The sequence below is a fragment of the Pogona vitticeps genome, chromosome 6, assembly GCF_051106095.1.
Source record: "Pogona vitticeps strain Pit_001003342236 chromosome 6, PviZW2.1, whole genome shotgun sequence".
NCBI lineage: Eukaryota > Metazoa > Chordata > Lepidosauria > Squamata > Agamidae > Pogona > Pogona vitticeps.
In genome coordinates this window covers 26,146,631-26,169,031 of record NC_135788.1, presented here as the reverse complement: position 1 = coordinate 26,169,031, position 22,401 = coordinate 26,146,631, and the positions used below count along the sequence as shown (strand labels likewise).

The window sequence follows — 22,401 nt, the reverse complement described above, 5'->3', positions numbered from 1 at the left end:
AAGTTGGCAGAGGCTGGCAGCATCAACATCACAGCAAAACTCTCAAGACACACATTGTGATGATGAGAGAGTCCTCTCAGGCCATAAAACCAGCACTTAAAGGTAACAGATCTGGCACATGACAGGGAATGGGATATGGTGCAATTAAACATGTTGATCCAACAAGATTTTAAATCAGACAGTATGACTCTGCTTTATCTTTGCTGCTTTACTTTAGAGTAGTGGTTCCCAATCTTGGGCTCCCAAGTATTGTTGGACTAAAATTCTCGGAAGCCTTCATCACTAGCTGTGCTGGCCAGGAATTCTGGAGAGCAGAGGCTTGGAACCATTGCCTTAGAAGTCACTACGATCTGCTGCCCAACCAAGCAGAATTGCATCTATGGTCTAAACGAGACAGCTTTTGGAATTCGCATCTCATCTCTCATTTTAAGGCCAGCACAGTTTAAAGATATCCTCCTGTTATAAGGTTCAGCACAACCAAGGCATTGACTTGGAAATACCATTCTGTGCATCCCACTGTAGATGATGTGGGCCTGGTAGGAACAAGGGAAAGGGTCTTTGCTGTGACAGCACCAAGATTATGAAGCCCTCTGACTGTAAAGAGTCAACTTTCACTTCACAGTGACCTTTTGCCACTAGCTGATGGGTGAAAATCATGTGGCCCATGGGTAAACAATTCCTTATTTAACTTCACCTAGGAGATGAATTTTTTTTAAAAAAAATCTGTTTCCAGGCACAATTCAAGGTGCTAATTCTAACTTATAAAGCCCAAATTGCTTGGTTTCAAGCTAGGGCCACCTCTCCTTTTATGAGCTTGACCGGCTGTTAAGGTCATTAGGAGCACTTAAGGTAACCAGCTTCACAGGTGGGTACATAGCAGAGGGCCTTCGCTGGTGCTGCTCCCTGACTTTCAAACCCCTACCCACAGGAGGCCAGGCTGGCCACACTTTTTGCTGTCCTTCCATAAGCAGGCAAACCCTTCTCTTCAGGCAAGCTTTCCTTGTGTGGATGCCTGAGTAGAGTTTCTAAATCGATGGCTTTGCCAAATGTGTTTTTCGGTGCTGCTTTTGTTTACCAATTTTTATTGTGGTATTTGTTTGATCCTTTTTAGTATTTGTACACTTACTGTTTTCAGCTTTAAATATTGTCCTCTAATGATGTAACACACCTTGGGTCCTTTTTAAGGAAAAGATTTATGTATTATGTACAGTATATATCACAGAAGTGAGTACACCCCCTCACATTTCATAAATGTTTTAGTATATCTTTTCATGTGACAACACTGAAGAAATGACACTTGGCTACAATGTAAACCAGCGAGTATACAGCTTGTATAACAGTGTAAATGTGCTGTCCCCTCAAAATAACGCAACACACAGCCATTAATGTATAAACCGCTGGCAACAAAAGTGAGTACACCCCTAAGTGACAATGTCCAAATTGGGCCCAAGTAGCCATTTTCCCTCCCTGGTATCATGAGACCCGTTAGTGTCACAAGAGGTCACAAGAGTCACTCTCTCAGACTGGTCACTGGAAGTTCCACATGTCACCTCATGGTAATGAATTATCTGAGGTTCATTACCTCATGGTAATGAACTACACTGATATTGTAGCCAAGTTTCATTTCTCCAGTGTTGTCACATGAAAAGATATACTGTACTAAAATATTTCTGAAATGTAAGGGGGTGTACTCACTTCTGTGATATACTGTATGTATGTATGTATGTATGTATGTATGTATGTATGTATGTATGTATGTATGTATGTATGTATGTATGTATGTATGTGAACGAATGAACAAATGAACAAACAAACAAACAAACAAACAAATAATGTGTACCACCCCTCTTACTGTACTAAAAATCAATCTGTTGGAAATTTTAGGACAGAAAGTGTTTTGTTTTATTTAAGGAAATTACTTTTTGGTCACTTTCAGTTTCATTCTGAGTGGATGGTCCTAGAAAATGGCTTCTGGATGCTGCCCACTAATGAACTAAATGAAGGCTTCTCGATTAGAAGAAGCTTTTGCTCCTCGTTTCTTTTAGCATCTTTTTAGCCTAATCCAGTTAATCTATCCAGAAGAGGCGTAATGAACTCAATGGGACCTAAGTTAGTTATGACAAACAAGTCTAATTCATTTTGTTCTCCTCTAGATAAAAACTACCACTGAATTTAGTTCTCAAAGATTAAGACATATGGAGAAGGGTGATTTTGCTCTCTTGTGGCTTAGCTGTCTTTTTATTGCATTTTTACTTGCTAACTATCTCTTTTCCAGGTTTTTGTTTTTAAATGCTGGAAGCCATCTGGAGCAATTCCATGAGTGGAAAGGCAGAACAAATCTCTCACTATTGGTTAACTGTCTTTTTTTCCTTTAAATTCCCATCTCTACCACCAAATAATTTCACTGGGACTATAATACTGGAAGAGGAAGTTTTATCACTTTTCCTCATTCTGTTTCCCAGATTTTTATTCCCACGAACACACTGTGTAAGTCATTATTTGTCCCATCTCCCACTCATTTTCCTGAAAAGGCAAAGAGTGACAGGATATAATTGTTTAGATCAGGAAAACGGATTAGAAGACTACTGAAGACTTGGCTGCAGTATTTTCAGGCTCTGTGGCAAAGTTCTGTATCTTGGCCACCATTACATGTCAGTAGGCCTCTGACCACAAGCTTAAGTGACCACTGTAGTGAACCTCCACAAAAGCAGTCAAGGTGTTTTGCTAAACCTTTACAGAAATTTAAGGTGATAACTCACTGATTCAGGTACCCGGCATGAGGCCCAAAGTAGGCATCAGCACTCCTGCCTCTGTCATAGTTTGGGAGTTCTAGAAGCTTCTCTAGAATAACCAGAGTGAATTCCAGACTCTCCTATTTGCCACAGTCCCAATCCGATTAACGTCTTTCTGCTATGGCTGCTTTTAAAATAAATCAAAATGAATGGAAAATTATACCTCAGATCTCTTACCACCTCACATAGTCTAAACCAGTGTGAGGGGGTTACCTCACATGACCCCAACAGGCCAGCTAGCCCCACTGCACAAGTTCAGGAAAGCCCAGGAGACAACAAGTCTCCCCAGCCCCTGGTCAGTAGAGCTGCACCACCATGGGTTGAGAAAGAGCCACTGTCTGATGCACAATGACAGGAATAAGAGGGTTGAGGGTTGTCATCAACCACATCAGAGGAAGAAGAGACATGGAAGGAGGCAATCAGGCACTGGAAACCCACCTTCTTCACCTCCATGGAAGTGCAAACAGGAATGGAGGACAAAGGGAGCCAGTTGCTCGAGCCCCCGCCCATTTGGCTGTAAAGAGGTCAGAGACCTGCAGCTCTGGCAGTGCAGCTCCCAATTGATTCAGCCTCACTCCAGGCACTGGCGTCCTCCCCGCCCAACAGGAGACACAGAGTCTACCCTAACCCAGCTTCAGTGCTAGAGACACAAGCAGCAACAGGTGAGGCAAGGGAGGCTCTGGGAGGAGCAGCTCCATGGAACCAGGTCCCCAACATCTGCCTTTGTCAGCCCTCCCTTAAAAGGACTGCACCCTATAGTACCAGGATTCCTACTCCCTTCCTGCTTCTCTGGACTTGGCCTTTCTGGTGTCCCAGTGAAATCAACTGAGGGCCCTAGCCAGACTGGCAGTGCCCAGTGGGTTAGTGCCAGAAACTAAACTCCCTGGGATTATTGGAACATTAAGGGTTGACACTGTGCCAGGCTGGAACCCATGGAATTTTGCTGGGGGGCTGGCTCCTCAGCTGCCAGGGCTGCAGAAGGAGAAGCAGTGGGACCCACAAGCAAAATTACAATTTTTACTATCATTTGAAAGCTTTGTATCCAATTATATGTGCTGCTTCTGACACATCTGAGAATAGTGGGGAAGACTGTTAATCGTGTGACGGACAAAAGATCATGGTTTGTCATGTAATAATGAAGTTCAATATTTAAGAGTGCTTTATCAACGAAAAAATTACTTTTTGTCTGCTGAGTTGCTGCAGCCTTTTAAAAAAAGAACTAGCCACCAAATAACATGTAAATATGGAATTGATTTTCTACACTGTTAAATTGTATGAAATTGACAGTGATCACGAATGGTCATCTAAACCCTATACTCATTTTTGCCTCCCCTTAAGTGTCACACATAGGGGAAAAAAAAACAGAGATAAATAAGAAGCACTGAAATGGAAGGAAAAGTGAATAAAAGAACTGTTATAAGCTACTGCTCAGCAATAAAGACTGGGTAGAACTTCAAACACAATAGAAAATAAAAACCCACATTTTGTAGTACACATAATGAAGTTGAAATGAAGAAACAGAAAGCAGAAAGAGAGGGGGCCATACATACAGAAGTAAATTGGCCAGTACATCAATGTTTATTTTCTTAAAATTTGTTTACAGCAATTTTTGTTTTAAAGTGCAATAAAGAAATTTGTTTTCAAAGCAGAAATTATTGTTATATGTATGAAAATAATGGGTTAACGAGATGAATGTGAGAGCAGCAGCCCATGATGTGGCCAGGGATAAGAGACTTTTTAAGGGAATGAATGAACACAGCACTGATACACAAAGCTGACATTCAACAAAGATAACAGTAAAATGCTGTAAATTGGTTATATGAGCAATAGGCAGTATGCATATAAGAAGAATACACTGCGTAGCAAATGTAGCTAAAGCAAGAAAAGAAAAGCATGCTACAGTAAGAAAAATGTCCAAGTGTGGATGGATTTATCTTGAGTACCTAGAGGTGGTTCTGGGGAAATACCAATGCTCTGCAATAACGCTTCAGTTTCCCTTCGCTTGCGATCTAGATCAGAATCTTCCTGAGTGGGCTCTTTCTTTTGCTGAAAATCTGCCTGAAATAACAGCAAGGGGAAAAAAATTGTGAGACAGGCAGAAATAAGTCTGTGTTAAGTGGTGGGGCAGAATGTATTTCTTGGCACCATGCCAGCTTACTTCCCAAGGGAAACAATAGATCTGAAGGATGATTGACAATGCAGCTGTGGTGCATGGGGGGGGAGGTTACATCCCCCAATCCTCAAACCCCACTCCACCCCCTGCAACTGTAATTTTGAAAGTTAAAATTAATACCAAACATATAACCTACCAACTGCAACGGCCAATGTTGGCCTTTTCTGTTGACAAAACAATCTCTACATTTGTTTAAAACCCTTGAACCTATCTGAATGAGCGGCCCTATAAAGCAGCCTCCCAAAACACAGTGCTCTGAACAACTACCAGCAACTAACGTGGCAAGGGACCATGGGAGTTCAAGTCCAGAACACCTGTAACGCAGCACACGTGGGAAGGCTGTTCCAGATACCTTGAAGGTACTTCTTTAGACTAAGTGACATTTTATACAGCACACACATTTACCCACGTGCAGCTGCTGAAATATTTCTGTATGTAGGTGTGAATTAGAGTTAAGGAGTATGCCAGGAAAAAGAGAGTATATTTAAAGGATATGGATATATCTCTTACATAAGCAAACATATGTGGGCCCAGGCACCCATGTCAACACTGGGAGCACCTCTTGAGTCCAAAAGGGTAGCATACCTTTGCCGTAAGGCATAGAAAGAAAGATGATGTTTTGTGTGGCTTGCATTCTAATTTTATTTTGTTTTCTCACACTTGCTTGTATGTTTTCTTGTTAACCTTCTGAGCTGCCTTGAAATGGCACAAGACCAGAAAGACAGGATAGATATTTTCCGTCAAATACAGTGGTGCCCCGCATAGCGACGTTAATCCGTTCCAGGATTAATGTCACTATCCGGATTTGTCGCTATGCGGGGGGGGGGACCCCATAGGAATGCATTAAACTCCGTTTAATGCATTCCTATTGGGGAAAAACTCAGTGGTAAGCGAAGATTCCCCCATCCGGCCGCCATTTTTGCTGCCTGGTAAGCGAGGGCACGGCACGAAAACGCTGTGGGCGGCCATTTTCTGCACCCGGTGGCCATTTTGGAACTACCGATCAGCTGTTTTCTAAACATCGCAATGCGATCGCATTAGCGATCGCAAAAAATGCATCGCTATGTGGATTCGTCGTTAAATGGTGCGCTCGTTAAGTGAGACACCACTGTAAGTCTAAAATATGCTTAGAAGCGTCACACACTGATGAACAGTAAGCCAGACCACCAGTTTATCTAGCTCGGTATGATGCACCCTATAACAGTAGATGCACATTAGGTTTCAGATGGGGGGGAGGCTTTCCAGCCCTACTATTACATGAGATGGACGGAAGCTGAAACATTTTTATTTCAATATGTGTAATTTATCACTGAGCTAGAATCATACCTCCTTTAGCATTCTGACTGCCACAATGTTTGATAAAGATTTTGGTGCCTATAAGCAAGTGCTGCAAAGCTGCAACTGAACAAGGATCCCCAGAGCAGGACAACAAGTGGTCTGCCAGGGAGGGAACCTATTGACATTTTGTCACCCACAGGTTGTGTGCCTGACTGTGTGAGAGAAGGAAAGATAATGGTGCTTAGAGGGGGGTGAGGGGAAAAAGCAAAAACTATAGTAAAAAAATTCCTAGCTGGGTCCTTGTATCAAATCACACATCCTAATAATTGTATGAAACACACGTGCAATATTAAAATGTCAATTAAAAGCAAGCCAGTTATTAAAAAAGGGATAACAGGTGCTTTATACAGCCAGCACATGTTGACATCTGGAAGACAAGAAGCATAATCACTTAATGCTTCCTTGACTTCGCATAAAAATGATTATCTATTCTCTGTCAATTCTCATCCCTGTTTTGTTAAGTGGTTGGGGTTTTTTTTAAAGTACAAATCTCATAATTTAAAAAAGCACACAACCTCACACTGTATTGTCAAGGACAAATAAACTCGTATGTCAGTCAAGCCTCAGCCGAGCTTAATGATGCGCCAAAGCCAGGAGGCTAAAAGGCAACCGCAATTATCATTTACTTTGCTGGAGAACAGAAGTACAAATCTGCTGCCTTAGCAACCGAGCCACCGAGCTAGCCAGCAATAAAGTGAGGTGCGGAAGGCACAGGTTGTAATAGAACTAAACAAAAAAACAGCCCACTCACATATAGACAAAAACCTTTGTTCCCCAGTGTAAATAGTACCACTTCAGGCCAATGCTAGGTTGTCATCAACAGAACATCAACGTGATTATATTTCAGAATCACTACAAATAATATTAAGATTAGGCTGATAGCCGATAGCTTATGCTTAGCTTGCTTCATCTTTCAACAAGTAATCAAAACTTGTGATTCTGCTGAACTCTGTCTGTGTGTGCACTGGAACCATGCTACTTTGTAAGTACAGGCTTAGACAGCCAGTATTTTCTTATTTTTTGTGGGTCTCATTTTTAACTGTCTAAAAATTACATTTGGGGGCATAGTTCCCCAAAACGTCCATCTAGTAAGGCCACAAGGCCACTTTCTCAGGCATAAGCATGAGACTACAAAGCAAATATTTATATATTTTATACATAGCCCAAAATAGAAAGTGTTCTTTCTCAAACTAACTCACTGGTAACTCCTACAATAGGGCAAATCAAGCTTGCTAACGTCACTTGTACTGTCCTGTGACCCCAATGCCAATAGGATTACAATGGAGCAAGTTTAAAGTTGTCCCCAAACACATCTCAGCACCCTGAGCCAACTCAAGATGTTTATCTCGACATGTGGGCACCTACAGCTTCAGCAACATAATTAAAGCTATATATAGCATGGTGATGTAAATCTTAGCAACAGTAGGAATCAATTTCATACCATTTGGTTGTAAACTATCTTGGGTTGTAAAAAAAGAAGAAAGACCAGGTATAAATAAATAAATACCTCTTTCTTTTTCCTTTCTTCCTCCTTCCGCTTCTTCTCTTCTCTTATTTGAGCCAAACGTTGCTTTTTGCGTTCAAGCTCTGCTTTTAAATCACTCTTGTCTGACATGATGACTCTGTTAGGAAGCAAAAAAGGTACATTTAAATATTGGAAAGTACTTACTTACTTACTTACTTACTTACTTACTTACTTACTTACTTACTTACTTACTCACTTACTCACTTACTCACTTACTTACTTATTCAATTTATATCCCGCCCATCTGGTATATCCTACCACTCCTTTTAAGTACTTTTAAGTAGTCCTAATTCATTGACTGACTGATTGCTCAACTGACTGATCGATCAGCATTGAAAGTTCTGCTCTTTAATCAGTGTACCTGAGCAAAATCACTGTCATATTCCCATGATTAAAACTGGTAAAAGAACATACAAAATACTGTTTCACTGCCATTTTTTAAACCGATTAAGCATCATCAGAATCTAAGACCTAAAATTTCAATTCAAGTATGGCTTCTCTAACAGAAACATTCTTCAGTCTATGCCAAATGAAACATACATAGGAAATAGCTCACAGGGCCAGTGCTGACATAATACTGTACTATTATTATTAGATAGTTCTTCTCCCCAACCCCATCTGATGTCCATCAGGCTGAGAGTGTGTGACTGGCCCAAGGTCACCAGTGAGATTCATTGCCAAGTGGGAATCTGAACTCAGGTCTCCTGAGCGCTAGTCCAACACTGGTTCCAGCCAGCCAGGCCCGTCCCAGCCTAGGTTCAGAAAAACCATCCCCCATCTGTGGGTCCCTGATTTAAGGGACATTCTTGTCAGCCTTATCCATGGTTTAAACCATAACTAATGAACTTTTAAACTAATTAATGGGGAATCCAGGAAACAGGGTCTAAGGTGAGGAGGAGATGAAAAGAAGGGACAGAAAAATTGTTACTAAAAGTATTGCAAATTATCAGTTAAAGCATCAGTATGAACTATGCAAAATACAGATGAAAAGGATTCTGCAGAAATGCACCCTATTAACAAATACTGAGAAAACTCAAGACCAGACCCAATTATGTTCCCTTCGTAAACTTTTGTTTCATGCCTCATTGCTCAAATACACTAAAAGAGCTTTGAATCAGTCAATTCCAATATTATGAACACACCGCTAAAGGCGATTATCTAATGGGTGAAAATGGAATGTAAGAGGTTCACAAGGCTTCCATTGACCAGATATGCCCAATGTGTGTAATAAAAAGATATTTGTACTAATTGTCTCTGCATTTGTAGACCTGTGGTTGACTGGATAGCTAGAGTAGCTACATTTTGGGAGTTCAGTTGGGAGTTCAGTTCCCCACTGTGCACCCTGGAAAAGGCAGCTTGTATTGCCTTGGATAAACTGCACAGTCGCAAGATGCCCCCCAGAAACAGGGAATGGCAAGCCACTTCTGAGTACTCTCTACTTAGAAAACCCTGAAAAAGGTCACCGTAAGTCAATTATTATTTATTATTATATAACTGTACTTCTTCATAACCAAATATTTTGTTTAGTGTAAATTAATTCGTTCATTTTCTTTTTCCCACTGCACACACAACATCAACTCAAGTCTGCAGGAGAATTCTTATTCCTTGTTGAGGTGCATCTATAGTTGAGCCCTACCATTTGTGATGAAAACATAATAGTCCTGCTTGCACATTTACGAACTGGATACAATAAACACACAAGGAAAGTATGGAAGGCCCAAATCCAACTCATTCATTTCTGACACTCTTCTCACATGGGTACCAACTTCCTGAAGAGGACAGCACAGAGAAGACTCTGCTTACAGAAAATTGTTCACCAGATACGGAGGATTATAGAAACAATAACATGATATAACATTAGTTGTTATGGTTTTATCACATTAACTATTTGCTTAATTCATGTGAACCGCCCAGAGTAGTGCTGTGGCACTAGCGGGTGTGGTATAGCAAACTGAAACAATAAATAAATAAAATAAATGACATGCTTTTGTACCTGGATTTAGAACCTGAGAAGGGCTAGTGATCTACACCAGTGGTTCTTAACGTGGGCAATAATGCCCCCCAGGGGGCGATTTCATTTTTCAGGGGGGCGGTAGAATGAAAAGGGGCGGTGTGGGGGTGAAAGAACAGAAGGGGCGGTAGGGGGGCGCTGGAGTGAGCCAAACCTGTGAAGGTGACTGCAGCCACAGTGCTGGCAGTAGATCCGGTGCTTCTGCTGCCGCCAGATGATCCAGCTCTTTCTACCTGCCACATCTCACCTTTCTCCTTTAGGGGAGCACTGAGTGTGGATCGGGTAGAAGGAAAGGGTCTCTTGGGTCCTCGTCCTCACCCCGTGAAGCGCTGCCTCGCACCCGGGTGGGGAGGGAGACTAGGTAGGTAGGTAGGTAGGTAGGTAGGTAGGTAGGTAGGTAGGTAGGTAGGTAGGTAGGTAGGTAGGTAGGTAGGTAGGTAGGTAGGTAGGTAGGTAGGTAGGTAGGAAGGATATCATCACCTCAGGGAGGGGGGGCAATGATAACTTCCTCAATGGCTCAAGGGGGCATTTCTTTCAAAAAGGTTAAGAACCACTGATCTACACGTTCCAGTGTCGAGCTGGACTTTATGTTTTCAAAAGTTAAGACCAGGGATCACTTCTTTGTTCTAAAATCTTAGATGCAACCTGGCAATTGCAGCATCATGCTGTGGCTAACTGATTCAGACCACACTCTCCATCTTGAGACTAAATTTAAACACAGCCCCTTTTTGTAGATTTTTTCAAAAAATTCTTTCTTCTTTCCCTCACCCTCTTCTTAGCATTTCAACTTATTAAGAATTCCGAAGAATTCAAATGCTTGGTTGCTCCTTTCTGACATACTGTTTAATCTTTATAAATAAAGTTATTGCTGAAAATTCCTATTTTGCACACACACTAACACAGCTCCCTTTACTTTTTATATATTATTTTATCAATGCTTTTTTAAATAAGCTAAGCCTTTTAATGCATGTTAAAATGCTTCCTTTGCATGTCTGCTTTCCTAAAATATTTGTACAATTGCTCTCAAATTTAAAGGCATTTAATCGATCTAAATATTGTTTTATATCTGAGTAATGTCATCTCATCACAATGTAGCCCTCTTCACTTTGTATAGCCTTCTTTAAACACTTCAAAACACTTTTAAAATTATGAAAGCTACTGTGCAAAAGTATTAAAAAGATGTTTTTGCAGAAATTCCCTTTTTAAAAAATTTTAACGTTAACCCTTAGTTAACTTTATTTTTTAGTTGAAAGAGGCATATTCAGGTGGGTTGTCTCTCCCACACCCATATTGCAATTATGAGCATAATTTACACTGCAAGCATAACAGTCATGAAGTGCTAGGAGCCACTAGTCTGGGAGTTATCCTAAAATTAGCAAGTCAGCACAGCTACTGAATAGAAACATCACAACAAGACAAAGAAAGCAGGCATGAGGCAAAGTCAGCTGAGAAGAAAAATAGCACTTTCTCAGCAGTTCAGCTATAATTTACCCTTATGTTTCCATTTCCCTAGTACAGTGGTGCCTCGCTTTATGTTCGCTCTGTTTAACGACAAAACCACATTACGATGAACTTTTTGCGATCGCTTTTGCGATCGCTTTGCGATGTTTCCTATGGGGGAATTTCGCTTTGCGATGATCGGTTCCCTGCTTCGGGAACCGATTCTTTGCAAAACGATTATTTTCGGACAGCTGATCGGCGGTTTCAAAATGGCCACCAGGTAAACAAAATGGCCCCCCGCTGTTTTCTGGGACGAATTCCCCGCTGCACAGGTAGCGAAAATGGCCGCCCTATGAAGGATCTTCACTGGACGGTGAGTTTCCAGCCTATCGGAACGCATTAAACGGGTTTTAGTGCGTTTCTATGGGCTTTTAAATTTCGCTTTATGATGTTTTCGCTCTACAGCATTTCGCTGTAACGAATTAATGTAGTTAAACGAGGCACCACTGTATATTTCTTCTGTGTGGCTGTTGTCTTTCTAGCTAATAGTAATAATGTAGTTGTACTGCAAAGGAAGTCTAGATGGGCTTGCAAAAAAAAAAAAATTGCAGCCTGGAGTGCTCCTGGTCATAACTTTTTTTCAGACATCTGCCAACATTGAGGTTCTTGATGCTTTCCTCTTGAACACAGATAGTGCTATGTTGATCATGTATTGTAAGCAATGACTTTAATGCTTGAATATCAGAAAGATAAAGGAAGAAAACTGAATAGCTATAAAACATCTACAGCATTTCCAGCAAGTTGCCAGGACTGTGGACAGGTCCTCCAATCCAATTTGGAGGGTAATTGGAATGTATCCCGATTTGATTCAGAGCAATCTGTACCCCCATTTGACTGGATTTGCTCCCCATTTGTGAGCAGATCTGTAACCCACCCACCAACTTATATTGGAAAAACAAGGTATATGCTATTTGGATATAGATAGACCACTAAAGGGGAAGTAAGCCTGCCAAATACCAGAGAGCTAGCTTCAGAGGTTGGTATATTAAGCAACTTTTAAAGTTTGCTTTTTTCTCAACAATGAAAAGTGCTAAAGCGAATTCTGCTTCATCCCATTTCATTCTGTTCTCTGGACATGAGTTGATTTCTGAATTCACTTTTCTTCACCGGAGTCAAATCTGGCCATTTAGACCGCCTACAAACTGATCTAAAACAGCTTGATTTGGCTTGGGATTTGGAATTTGTCTAAATCCAGTGCACAAACCTACTTGTTATAAATTTCTGAGCTACTGGAGTTATCCTTTTTGTTTCTGACAAGCACATGCAAAAGGATGCAACAAAATATGCTTTAATTTGAAATGGCAGCAAGGACTTATCAGTCAAAACTCTTTGAACTGCAGTCTGAAACAGACCTAGTATACAGAATTCACTAGACTGTGCACTTTTTCCCCCTTTCTCATTAGTAATGTGATCTCCTTCCCTTCATATAACGAAAACGGATGGGAAATAATGGAACGGTTTTCCCACAGGCTTTCTCAGCACAAATGCAAAATGACATCATCGGTTTTGTCCTCTACACAATGCCATCCTGTCTCATCAGCACAATTTTTTATTACCACAGCTCAGAAGACAGTTAAAACAGTGACACAAAGCATTGGAGGGCATTGGCCAGATAGAAGAATGGTTTAATTCATAGTGGAAACCTTGCAACAGTTTCTAAGATTTCTGATCATTCCTTTTAAAACACTTAAATATTTAAAGCTGTCATTCTGATTGCTTGGGGGAGGGTGTAGGGGTTTTTTTTTTTTAGGAGCTCCTATCTCCAACAATGTCCTTCCACTTAGAGAAGAATTGCCCTTCCATTCTTTGAGCCACTAGAGATGTCTGTCAGATAGAGGGGAGGAAACTGATTGTTACCCTTTCTCTCTTGTACAGGCCCCACCTTCCAATGCTCCGCATTTTCCAAAGACATCCCTGTTCTGAAGTAATGAACCAGCAACACCTGCATTTGAGCAGGAGGAGCTCTGACAGAAAAGCATGGGCCAGCTCTAAGCACATGAGGAATTTTACCTCTGTATTATTTATTTATTTATTTATTTATTTATTTATTTATTTATTTATTTATTTATTTATTTATTTATTTATTTATTTATTTATTTAATTTATATGCTGCCCACTCTACCCAGAGATCTCTGGGCGGCTTACAACAATTAAAATTCGATGCAATAAGAGATAAAATGATTAAAATACAATGAAAATACAATTACACTAATAGCCCATCGTTTGCCCAACAAGCTCAAGGTGGCATACATGACTCTCTACTTTCTTCATCACAATAACAACCCCCTAAAGTAGGTCAAGTTGAAAAGAAGAATGACTGTCCCAGAGTCAGTCAATCTCTCTCTCTCTCTCTCTCTCTCTCTCTCTCTCTCTCTCTCTCTCACACACACACACACACACACACACACACACACACACACACACACAGAGAGAGAGAGAGAGAGAGAGAGAGAGGTGTCATGGCTCATAAGAAATTAGAATTTGGATCACCAAAGTCCTACTCCAATCCTTTGAGCACTACACCACACTGAAGTAAAAGAAATGGGCCTGGATAAGTCACATAGACTGTACATTTATGTCACACAGGGAAGCAGAGGGGATTATGCATGGACATTGGAAAAAGCAACACGCAAGTTTATTTAGGGTATTGTGTTAATTCCCTGACAAATTCAACATCTCTGTCACTTGTGGCACAGTAGTTACACTCTCCTCACAACCTGGGTTCAGTCACAGGTTGTGGCTCCAGGTTCACTCAGTCTTCCATCAAAGTCAGTAAACTGAATACACAGCTTGGGGGGGGGGGAATGTATAACCTGCATAACTAAATTGCAAACCATCCAGAGAGTGTTTTAAGCACTATATGGTAGTATATAAGGGGCACATTTTTCTTTTTTTGGCTTTGTCAATGCCAACTAGAAAGTACTATCTCATAGTTCTTTTTATGCTTCCCGAGTTCCTGAAAAGATTATAAGGTGCATATACTCTCAAACATATATAGTTCAGAACACAGATTGCTTTGTGTATAGGTGTAGGGGTGTGCTTCTGGGTGGGTGGGGTATGGGTGTCTTACAAATACTAGACTATGCAGACACTGCAAATGTCTCACTTTTAAAAAATCAATATCAGTTTCATATTTGTCCCAGTTAACAATTGACCTGGTAACCTCATCGATCCTTATGGGAATGGCCTAAATGCAGAGGGAATCTGTGGCTTGTATCATATGGGAGAACTGCAAATGCTCTACATCTTCATTAAATACATGTTTTGTCAATGAAACTCAGTGGGAAGTTCATACAGAGGTTAAAAGAAGGTATATTCAACCTTGTCTAATATGTTCTGTTAAAGTATTTTTTGAGAAGGAGTGGTAACTTTTTTAGTGAATACAATTTACAAGGCTGATTATGCTACAGAAAAACTAGAATTCTAACTCAAAACAAATTATATTGCTGTTATGCAACAATTATTCCATGTTTTAGGATTAAGGATGAAAAGATTATCACATCTATTACAAACTGCTGTCAAAAGAGACCTGGGGGAAAAATGCATCACAGCAGATTCTAGACCCATACAGGAAGAAACACAGAATATAGGGAGCAATCAGAATAGCCTTCAGCAGTGATTTTGAGTTGGTGAGATACATACCACTAGTGTGATACTGAAACAGTCTAGGTGAGAAGCAAGGTTTTAATACCCGTTACTAAGAATTCAGATTCCTTCTGTCCCCACATCCTTCTGCGTTCACAAACAAAACCTACTATCTCTGACCAATCCAGTTATACTACTGGATTGTTTTTCTTTAATTTACTGGCCAAAATTCTGCTGCATAAGTTACACTTGAGGAAGAATGATGATGCAATAATGCAGTGGAGTACAAATTTAACTACAACAGCAATTAAATTTACACTCCCCTGCACTTTCACAATTTCCAATTACTAATTATTTTTGTTTGCATTGACTCTCAACAAACACTGCCACAATCTGATGTCCTTAAAAATGACATAAATCGGCAATATAATTATAGAGATCCTTTTTAAAAAAAGTTTTTTCTAACACAATGGGATTCACATTCTTTGAAAATCACTGGCATTGAGGACATAATATATTTCAGAATTGTTTCATCAGTTTCTAATGTGGTGCCCAAAATTCTACACCTTCAGCAAAATCCAAAGCACTTTAATCAAATTTACTGTATGTAAGCTGATTACAGCAGCTTTTGTTGCTTTCAAACTATGGCAGTGATCAACCAGTAAACTTAGAATAGTTGTATTCTTACAAGATTTTAATATGCGTAATATTTAAGCATCCTGTATATCGAATACAAAAAATGGTTCCACATTGCGAAAAATAACTATTCCATGTTGCACTGCCAGTTTACTTCAAAGCAGCATTACCAACTAATACATATGCAGCAACTCCACATTTTCGCTGAATGGATGTTCAGGCATTCCCAGCCCTGCCTCCTCTAGCAGATGCCCAATAAGAGGCAGCCCCAGAGGAGGCAGAGCAGGGAAGCCAGGCACTGTCTCCAAGTGAGTGTCCACTGGAGGAGGTGGGGCTGGGAAGTACCAAACACTTGTTCAGCCACAGAATGAACTGGCACAAACTGTCAAACTGGTAGTTTGTGCCAATCTCTAAACAGAAGCAATCTGGAAAAATGTAAATATCATTCTAAGTGCTATTATATAAGATAAGGAAATATATATTAAGGATTAATAATTCTACAATAAAATCTTTCCTATCAGGTGCATAATTAATTTTTTTACAAATTATTAAAACTACAGCATACCAAGTCATAGTGGGAATTGAAACGAGCCCCATTCATATGGAGTGGTATCATGCACAGAATGAAACTCAGGGGCCATGGCTCAGAGGCAGGCCATGTAATGTAACTGGCATTACCTGCAACTGGCATTACCTGTGCATTTGGAATGAACATTGGCAAAAAAAGTTAACTTTTGTACACGTAGGTTGACATTGCAGACATGGACACATAATAGACAGATGTTAGGGATGGCCTCGGATAAGTTACTTCATGGACTACAAGCTTAGAGAATTTCCAGCCAGTATGGCCACTGGGGATCCTGGGAGCTACAGTGAAAAAAAGTTACTCTTCCAGACATTGACAACACCACACCCTAATGATTGGGCAATAGCAATGTATGGTTGAGCTTCTCTGCATGATGGAAGCAACTGAGTCAGAAGTTAACCTGGAGTCCTGAAAGGGTTTTTTCCTTGCACGGTCCATGCAGTCAGTGTGCTGAACGAGTAAGTAACACAAAATGAAATTGAAGGGTTTGGGGAGCTGAAGGACTGAAATGACCATTCAGTTATGAAAATCATTCAATGCAGTTTGAATGCAACATCTTATTGGACTGTTTGGGGAATAAAATTGTGGGAAGAGGAATCATGTCTGACCTCTTTGGTGTACAGATGGGATATAAATGCAGTAAATAAATCTACTATTCAGTCATTTGACTATGGATTTCAAATTGTGTGCTGGGTCACCCAAAAGTTCCTTGAAATCTTATCAGGATATCAGAGTGAGGAAATAAGGAATGGAAGACACACTGCCTAGAAAATAGCATACTGATCCTTGCTTTCTATGTGTGGAGGAAGGCATGTTCTGCATGTGTGACAGGCAGGGCTAACCTTACTATTAGTCAAAATAAAGTCCCTGCCTCAGGCAACAGATCTGGTGAGTCACTTTTAGTTACTTAATTTGTTATTATTGTCTTGTTATTGCCAGGCATAGAAAGGAGTTTGTGGGATTTTCTGCTTTATGTGCCAAAATAATGTAGCTGGCTTTGGGGATTATAACTCCTTTACTAGAATGAATTTGGATCACCATCTGCCTCAGGCAACCCAATGTCTTGGACCAGTCGTGCTACGGCAACATTGTTCAGTGTGTAGAAATGTGGCAATGGTGAAATTATTGAAAACTGTCCAGTACCCATTGAAACTAAATTCTAGAGCAATGTTTCCCAACTCTTCCCATCTTAGTTCCCACCAAACTTTCTATCAAAGTATCAAAGTCCCATCTTAATCCAAAATCCCAATTTCCGTGAAGGAAAGTGGTATGTTTACAGTCTTTCTGTTCTTATATTTGTTACTGGGAGAGTTGGAGGAACAAGAAGTTAGAAGAGACACTGCATGTCCAAAGTTTCTTTTCCCATGTCAAAAAAGGAATGATCTACAACAGGTCAGATCCAAAGCTGGTCAGATATATTACACTTGTAGAGATTGACTGACAGTGGATGTTTAGTAATTATTTTTAGTAATTTAGTAATTGTGTGTTTCACAAAGAGTACTTTTGTCTCATAGCAACACTATGTGTCCCACTGGTTGAGAACTGCTGTCCTAGGACCCACCCTCCGACAATCAAGTTATATCAAAGGAAAACAATGATTCAAATTGTACCAAACAGTTTAATAGACAACAGCAGATCCCAACATGATTCAAATAAAATGACTTCTCAAGGGAGAGAGATTAGAAACGTTTACTGTCTGTTTCCATAGCTCTCAACTTTCTACTTGTTAGACTTTAATTTATAATTCGTTAGCTTGCATTCCACAAAAGCAATATTTTGTTTCACAAGGCAATGATCTTCATGAAATCAACGTGTTGTTCACCTATAGAACACAACCATCTTAAACAGCATAGTTATTTGAATATGATGTTCCAGAGCACTCAATCTTTAAGTAATGTATACAGCTTATGACTGTCCAGTTCTTCGCCAAGAAGAGGATAAAGGAAAACCTAACAAAGGATTTCTTAGGACCAATTGATGCAGTCTCATCACAATTTTTACTGCCAAGTATGCTTTAGTTGTGTGAAATATCTTCACAGAATCAAATATCAAAACAGAACTTTGAAATTGCCCAAATTTCACAAAGCGGCCAGATAATGTTTTCCATGTAACCATCCCATGATTTCCCAGTGCCTCTTCCATCTTCCCTCCCACGCTGAAAAAAATCAGTTAAGAAGTAAAAGATAGGATAACTGAACAATGCCTATTGAATTGTAGCAGGAGGAAATGTCTAACAAAAAGCACCTATCCTGTGGAATGCTTCTGTTCAAGATTCCAGCGTTCTTCTTAGACACTCCATTCCACTCCCCCCTTGTTTTTGATCCCCCTCCCCATGCCTCAGCATTTAATCCATATACTGCTACCACTGAGAATCTTCAGTCCTTACTAGGTCTTTTTAAAAATTCTCCCCTCATGTTTTTCCCTTAAAAGGGTATGGGGGGGGGTCCTTTTGCAAGCCTTGGTCTTCTCTGAATCCTGTTAATATCTCTCTCTTGTACATGGATGAAGCTGTTTGAACTGTCTAGACATGTGCAATGGAAATATTAACTTCACTATAGATATTATTAATATTCAGGCCATGGATGCTTGCAAGAGATAAAACTGACACAGAAGGGACAGTCAGAAAAGCAAATGCACAACTGAGAGGTTGTGTTGTGCTCCTAAATGTTGTCCAGAAAGAGGATTGTGGTTTGTTTCTTTGTTGCAAATACAAGTCATTCCATCATGATGCCACAGAGATCAGATAAGATGCACGTTACTGCATTCTCACAGAATCACAGAATTTTGGGGTTGGGAAGTACCTAAGAGATTAGCTAGTGTATGTCCATGCTGGAATTTTACAACTGCACTTCTCTCTTCAACAACACTGGGGTTAAGGGTGCAGGACCCGGATGTAGTTCAAAATCTGTGCATAGCTCTTATGCCCCCCAAAAACATGACTACAAAGCACAAACAATTAATTCATTCACACACGCACACACACACAGAGAGAGAGAGAGAGAGAGAGAGAGAGAGAGAGAGAGAGAGTACTTCTCTCTATTGGGGTTCTCTTCTATAGCAATGACAATCATTTCTATACAGTAATGTGTGTAATGAATCTTAAAGATCCTTATGATCCCTGATCTAGAGTCTGAATTAGACCACTAATTGGGAGAGGGGAGAGAAGTAGACCACTTTCATGCCTTCCATTTTGAACTCACAGGGTTCTGGGTGGCTAGGGGCACAGTATTCATTGAATACTGTATTTACTTACTGAATATTTATTTAGTTATTGGAATTTTTATTTATTCATTTTTATTGGAAAAAAAATCATGCTGCTCAAACCCCTGAAATTCCAGGGAGAAGTTTGTGTTGATCATGATAAATGGCCATCTAGTCTCTACCTGAATATCTCTGAAAAACAAGAGTTTACCACCTCCTGAGATAATAATCTCTATTGTCAAACACTTCTTACCATTAGGACCTTTGTCCTAATGCTTCACCAAAATCTGTGCCCTTGGGATTTCCATCCATCAATTCTAGCCATACCCTCAGGAGCACAGAACTCAAGACTGCTCCACCCTCTATGTGACAGTCAGTCAGATATCTGTCAAGACAGCTATCATGTCTTCCCTTAATCCTCTCCTCACCATAAAGCAAATATTAAATGCCAGAAGCAATCTTTCCACACCAGGAGACACCACAGGATGACATTTCAAAACCCCAAAAGGTGCATAATCACACACATCTTTTGAATATAAGGAAAGTTACACAGTGGCCTTGAACATTTATCCCTGAATGATTTGAAGCTTAAACCTAAACAAAAGGTATCATTCAAACTGAAACACTAGCATTTTAATAGGACTTTGGTACATAATGTGTTTAGCCTAATAACCCATTTGATTTCTAGGAAGTTAAAGAAACAGTCAAGAAATATGTTCACTAGTACAATACTAAACATACTCTCCTCTTAGAAGTCAGGCCCACTGAATTCAATGCAAATTACTCCCAGGTATTTGAATATGAAATCCTAAACCTATTTACCTGGGAGTATGTCTATGATCAGTTTATGATTTGAGCAGCAAGGCACACCACACACCCACACCCACACCCACACCCACACCCACACCCACATTTGGGATTGAGGTATTCACTTCCACATGATCCAAAAGCCATCTCAAATGGAGCTCAGAGGCCCTGACTCATTCTACTAAAAAACAAGTATAGGACTGCAATTAAATTTGCCAGTTTTTAAAGGCTTTTCTCATCAATTCACCTTACCTTGAATTAATTACAAAAAGCTGGCCTAGCTAAGTTGCAGAGTTAGATGGATACACCGGTACTGTAGTTTTAAATTGTTTTTAAAACATTTGTTGTTGAGGTTTTATATATATATATAGGAGAGGAAATACCTGTTTCAATAAATAAATAAATATGCTTACTCAGTTGTCCCTGCAGTTAATTTGAAATAGGTTTTCATGTTTTAATCTTCTGGTTGGGCTTAACCCCTTCAGTGTCAAAACCAATCAAGTCATTCCAAAAATAGCAGGACTTCATTTTTTCCCCTCCCCCTTTCTACTTGTTTGGGTGATGCACAAGCAATATGGATGAGCATCTTTACTGGGACACACCGCGCGGGTTCTTAAGCAATGACCTACCCACCCCACCCATTAGGATCCTAGGTAGCCGATGAGCCATCTTGTCTCATGTCCCCGCATCACCAGCAACTAGATCCTAAAAGAAGAAGGCCAGTGTAGGGGAATACCCCAGATAACTCGGTTTTGAATGACACGGGGAGGGGGAGGGGGAGGGGGAGGGGGGGTTAGAGAATCCGAAAGATTTGAGCTGTAGCCCCGGAAATATTCAAAATACTGTGTTTGGTTCCCAACTCCCTCCCACCCCCTCCTGTTAACAACTACGCACGGCGCCTCCCTCCCCTCCGCTCCTTGCCAGCTGATGCTCTTGCAGGAAGGCTGTGAAGCACAGACCTGCTGCTCAACGTGAAGTCTCAGTTTGCATTTAGGAAGCTACGCGAACCTCCTTCCTTTGCAAGGAGCTCTGCAAATCCAGGCTAGGTGGGACACCCCGATCTAGCCGCAACATCTTTCCTCCCGCTGCTTTAAGGGCTTGGGAAGAGGAGGTAGAGCCCTGGCATCACCCACTGAGATCCCCCCCGCCCGCGCGCGCGTGCACCCAGCAGCTGGCATTTTACCTGGGTGGGCTAAAATCTGGGTCTCCCTTGGCTGCGGGCAGCCTTTCGCGGGGGGGGGGGGGCAAGCCAGAAGCGCGCCGAAGACGAGCCCTCGGAAGCGGGGATCCCAAAAGCGGGGAATCGCTAGCAGCTCGGCCAAGGATGCTCCGCGGATGCCGCTTCCCGGCGCTTGGCTTCTTGCTGCAGCCGGGGCTGAGGGAGGTGGTGGTGGTGGTGATGGTGATGCCGCCGCGGAGCGAAATGTGCTGCCTCACGCTGGCCTGGCTCCGCCCCTCCGGCGCCGCTTCCCTCCCGTCTGGGCCCTGGCACGGACCTCTCTCCCTCCTCACAGCAGAGTCTCCAGTCTCCTCCTCGCCTTCCCGCCCGACCCCTTGGCCAAAGGGAGCCAAAATAACGGTGTCCACCCCCACCCCACCCCCAGCCCAAAGCGGGTCAGGAGAGAACCGAGGACAGACCAGGGTCTGTGTGAGGGTCTAAAAACCAAAGTCCTATATAGACCCAGCTTTGGGAAGATACTTGTTTTTGGGCCACCGCTCTGAGGATTCTGGGAGCAGTAGTCCCCAAAAAGTCACTTTTTCTAATCCACGGGTGTAGCAGTTTCATACAAAGGCACAGACACTCACGAGAGCTTTCTGGCACTTGAAAGATTTCCAGATTTATTGGGTCATGATGATGCATCTGTGGCACACAGTTTTTGTGTAAGATGCAGAAATTGTGCACTGAGGGGCTGAGGGTAACACCTATCCATTCAATGAAATATGGGTTTTAATTCAATTTTTAAAATGCCCCATACATCTGTTAAATCTTTAAAGCGCCACAGGACTTGGCTTTTTCTGAGGGTTTTCTGTTAACAGATTAACACAACTACCCACTGGAATTTCAAACTTGGCAGAAGCAATAATGTGTTTCTGAAGTTGTGAAAGAGATGGATTGGACCAAAACGGCGGCTTAAAAGTGATATTTGGGGTCATCTTTAAAAAGACATCATGGCATAGACTTTTGGGGGCAAGAGGCACCCACTTCATAAATGTAAACAACATACAGAAAGAAACAGACCATATTGT

The 22,401-nt window shown here is 41.1% G+C and overlaps 1 protein-coding gene across 16 annotated transcripts in view; it reads right to left on the bottom strand.

Moving 5' to 3' along the window:
- Positions 1 to 21,607, bottom strand: part of DYNC1I1 (dynein cytoplasmic 1 intermediate chain 1) — a 221,145-nt gene extending 199,538 nt beyond the window's left edge. For 5 of the 16 annotated variants that reach the window (XM_078378713.1, XM_078378716.1, XM_078378719.1 and 2 more), the window contains exons 1-3: positions 21,338 to 21,607; positions 7,811 to 7,925; positions 4,736 to 4,850 (exon numbers count right to left, since the gene is read on the bottom strand). In XM_078378713.1, coding sequence (XP_078234839.1) covers positions 4,736 to 4,850; positions 7,811 to 7,918 — 223 coding nt within the window. In that variant the 5' untranslated portion in view covers positions 7,919 to 7,925; positions 21,338 to 21,607. Of the gene's footprint in view, positions 1 to 4,735; positions 4,851 to 7,810; positions 7,926 to 20,567; positions 20,699 to 21,113; positions 21,307 to 21,337 lie in introns of those variants that run through there. The other 11 variants (XM_078378714.1, XM_073003216.2, XM_078378720.1 and 8 more) reach the window with 4 other exon arrangements.
- Positions 21,608 to 22,401: the final 794 nt, after the last annotated feature.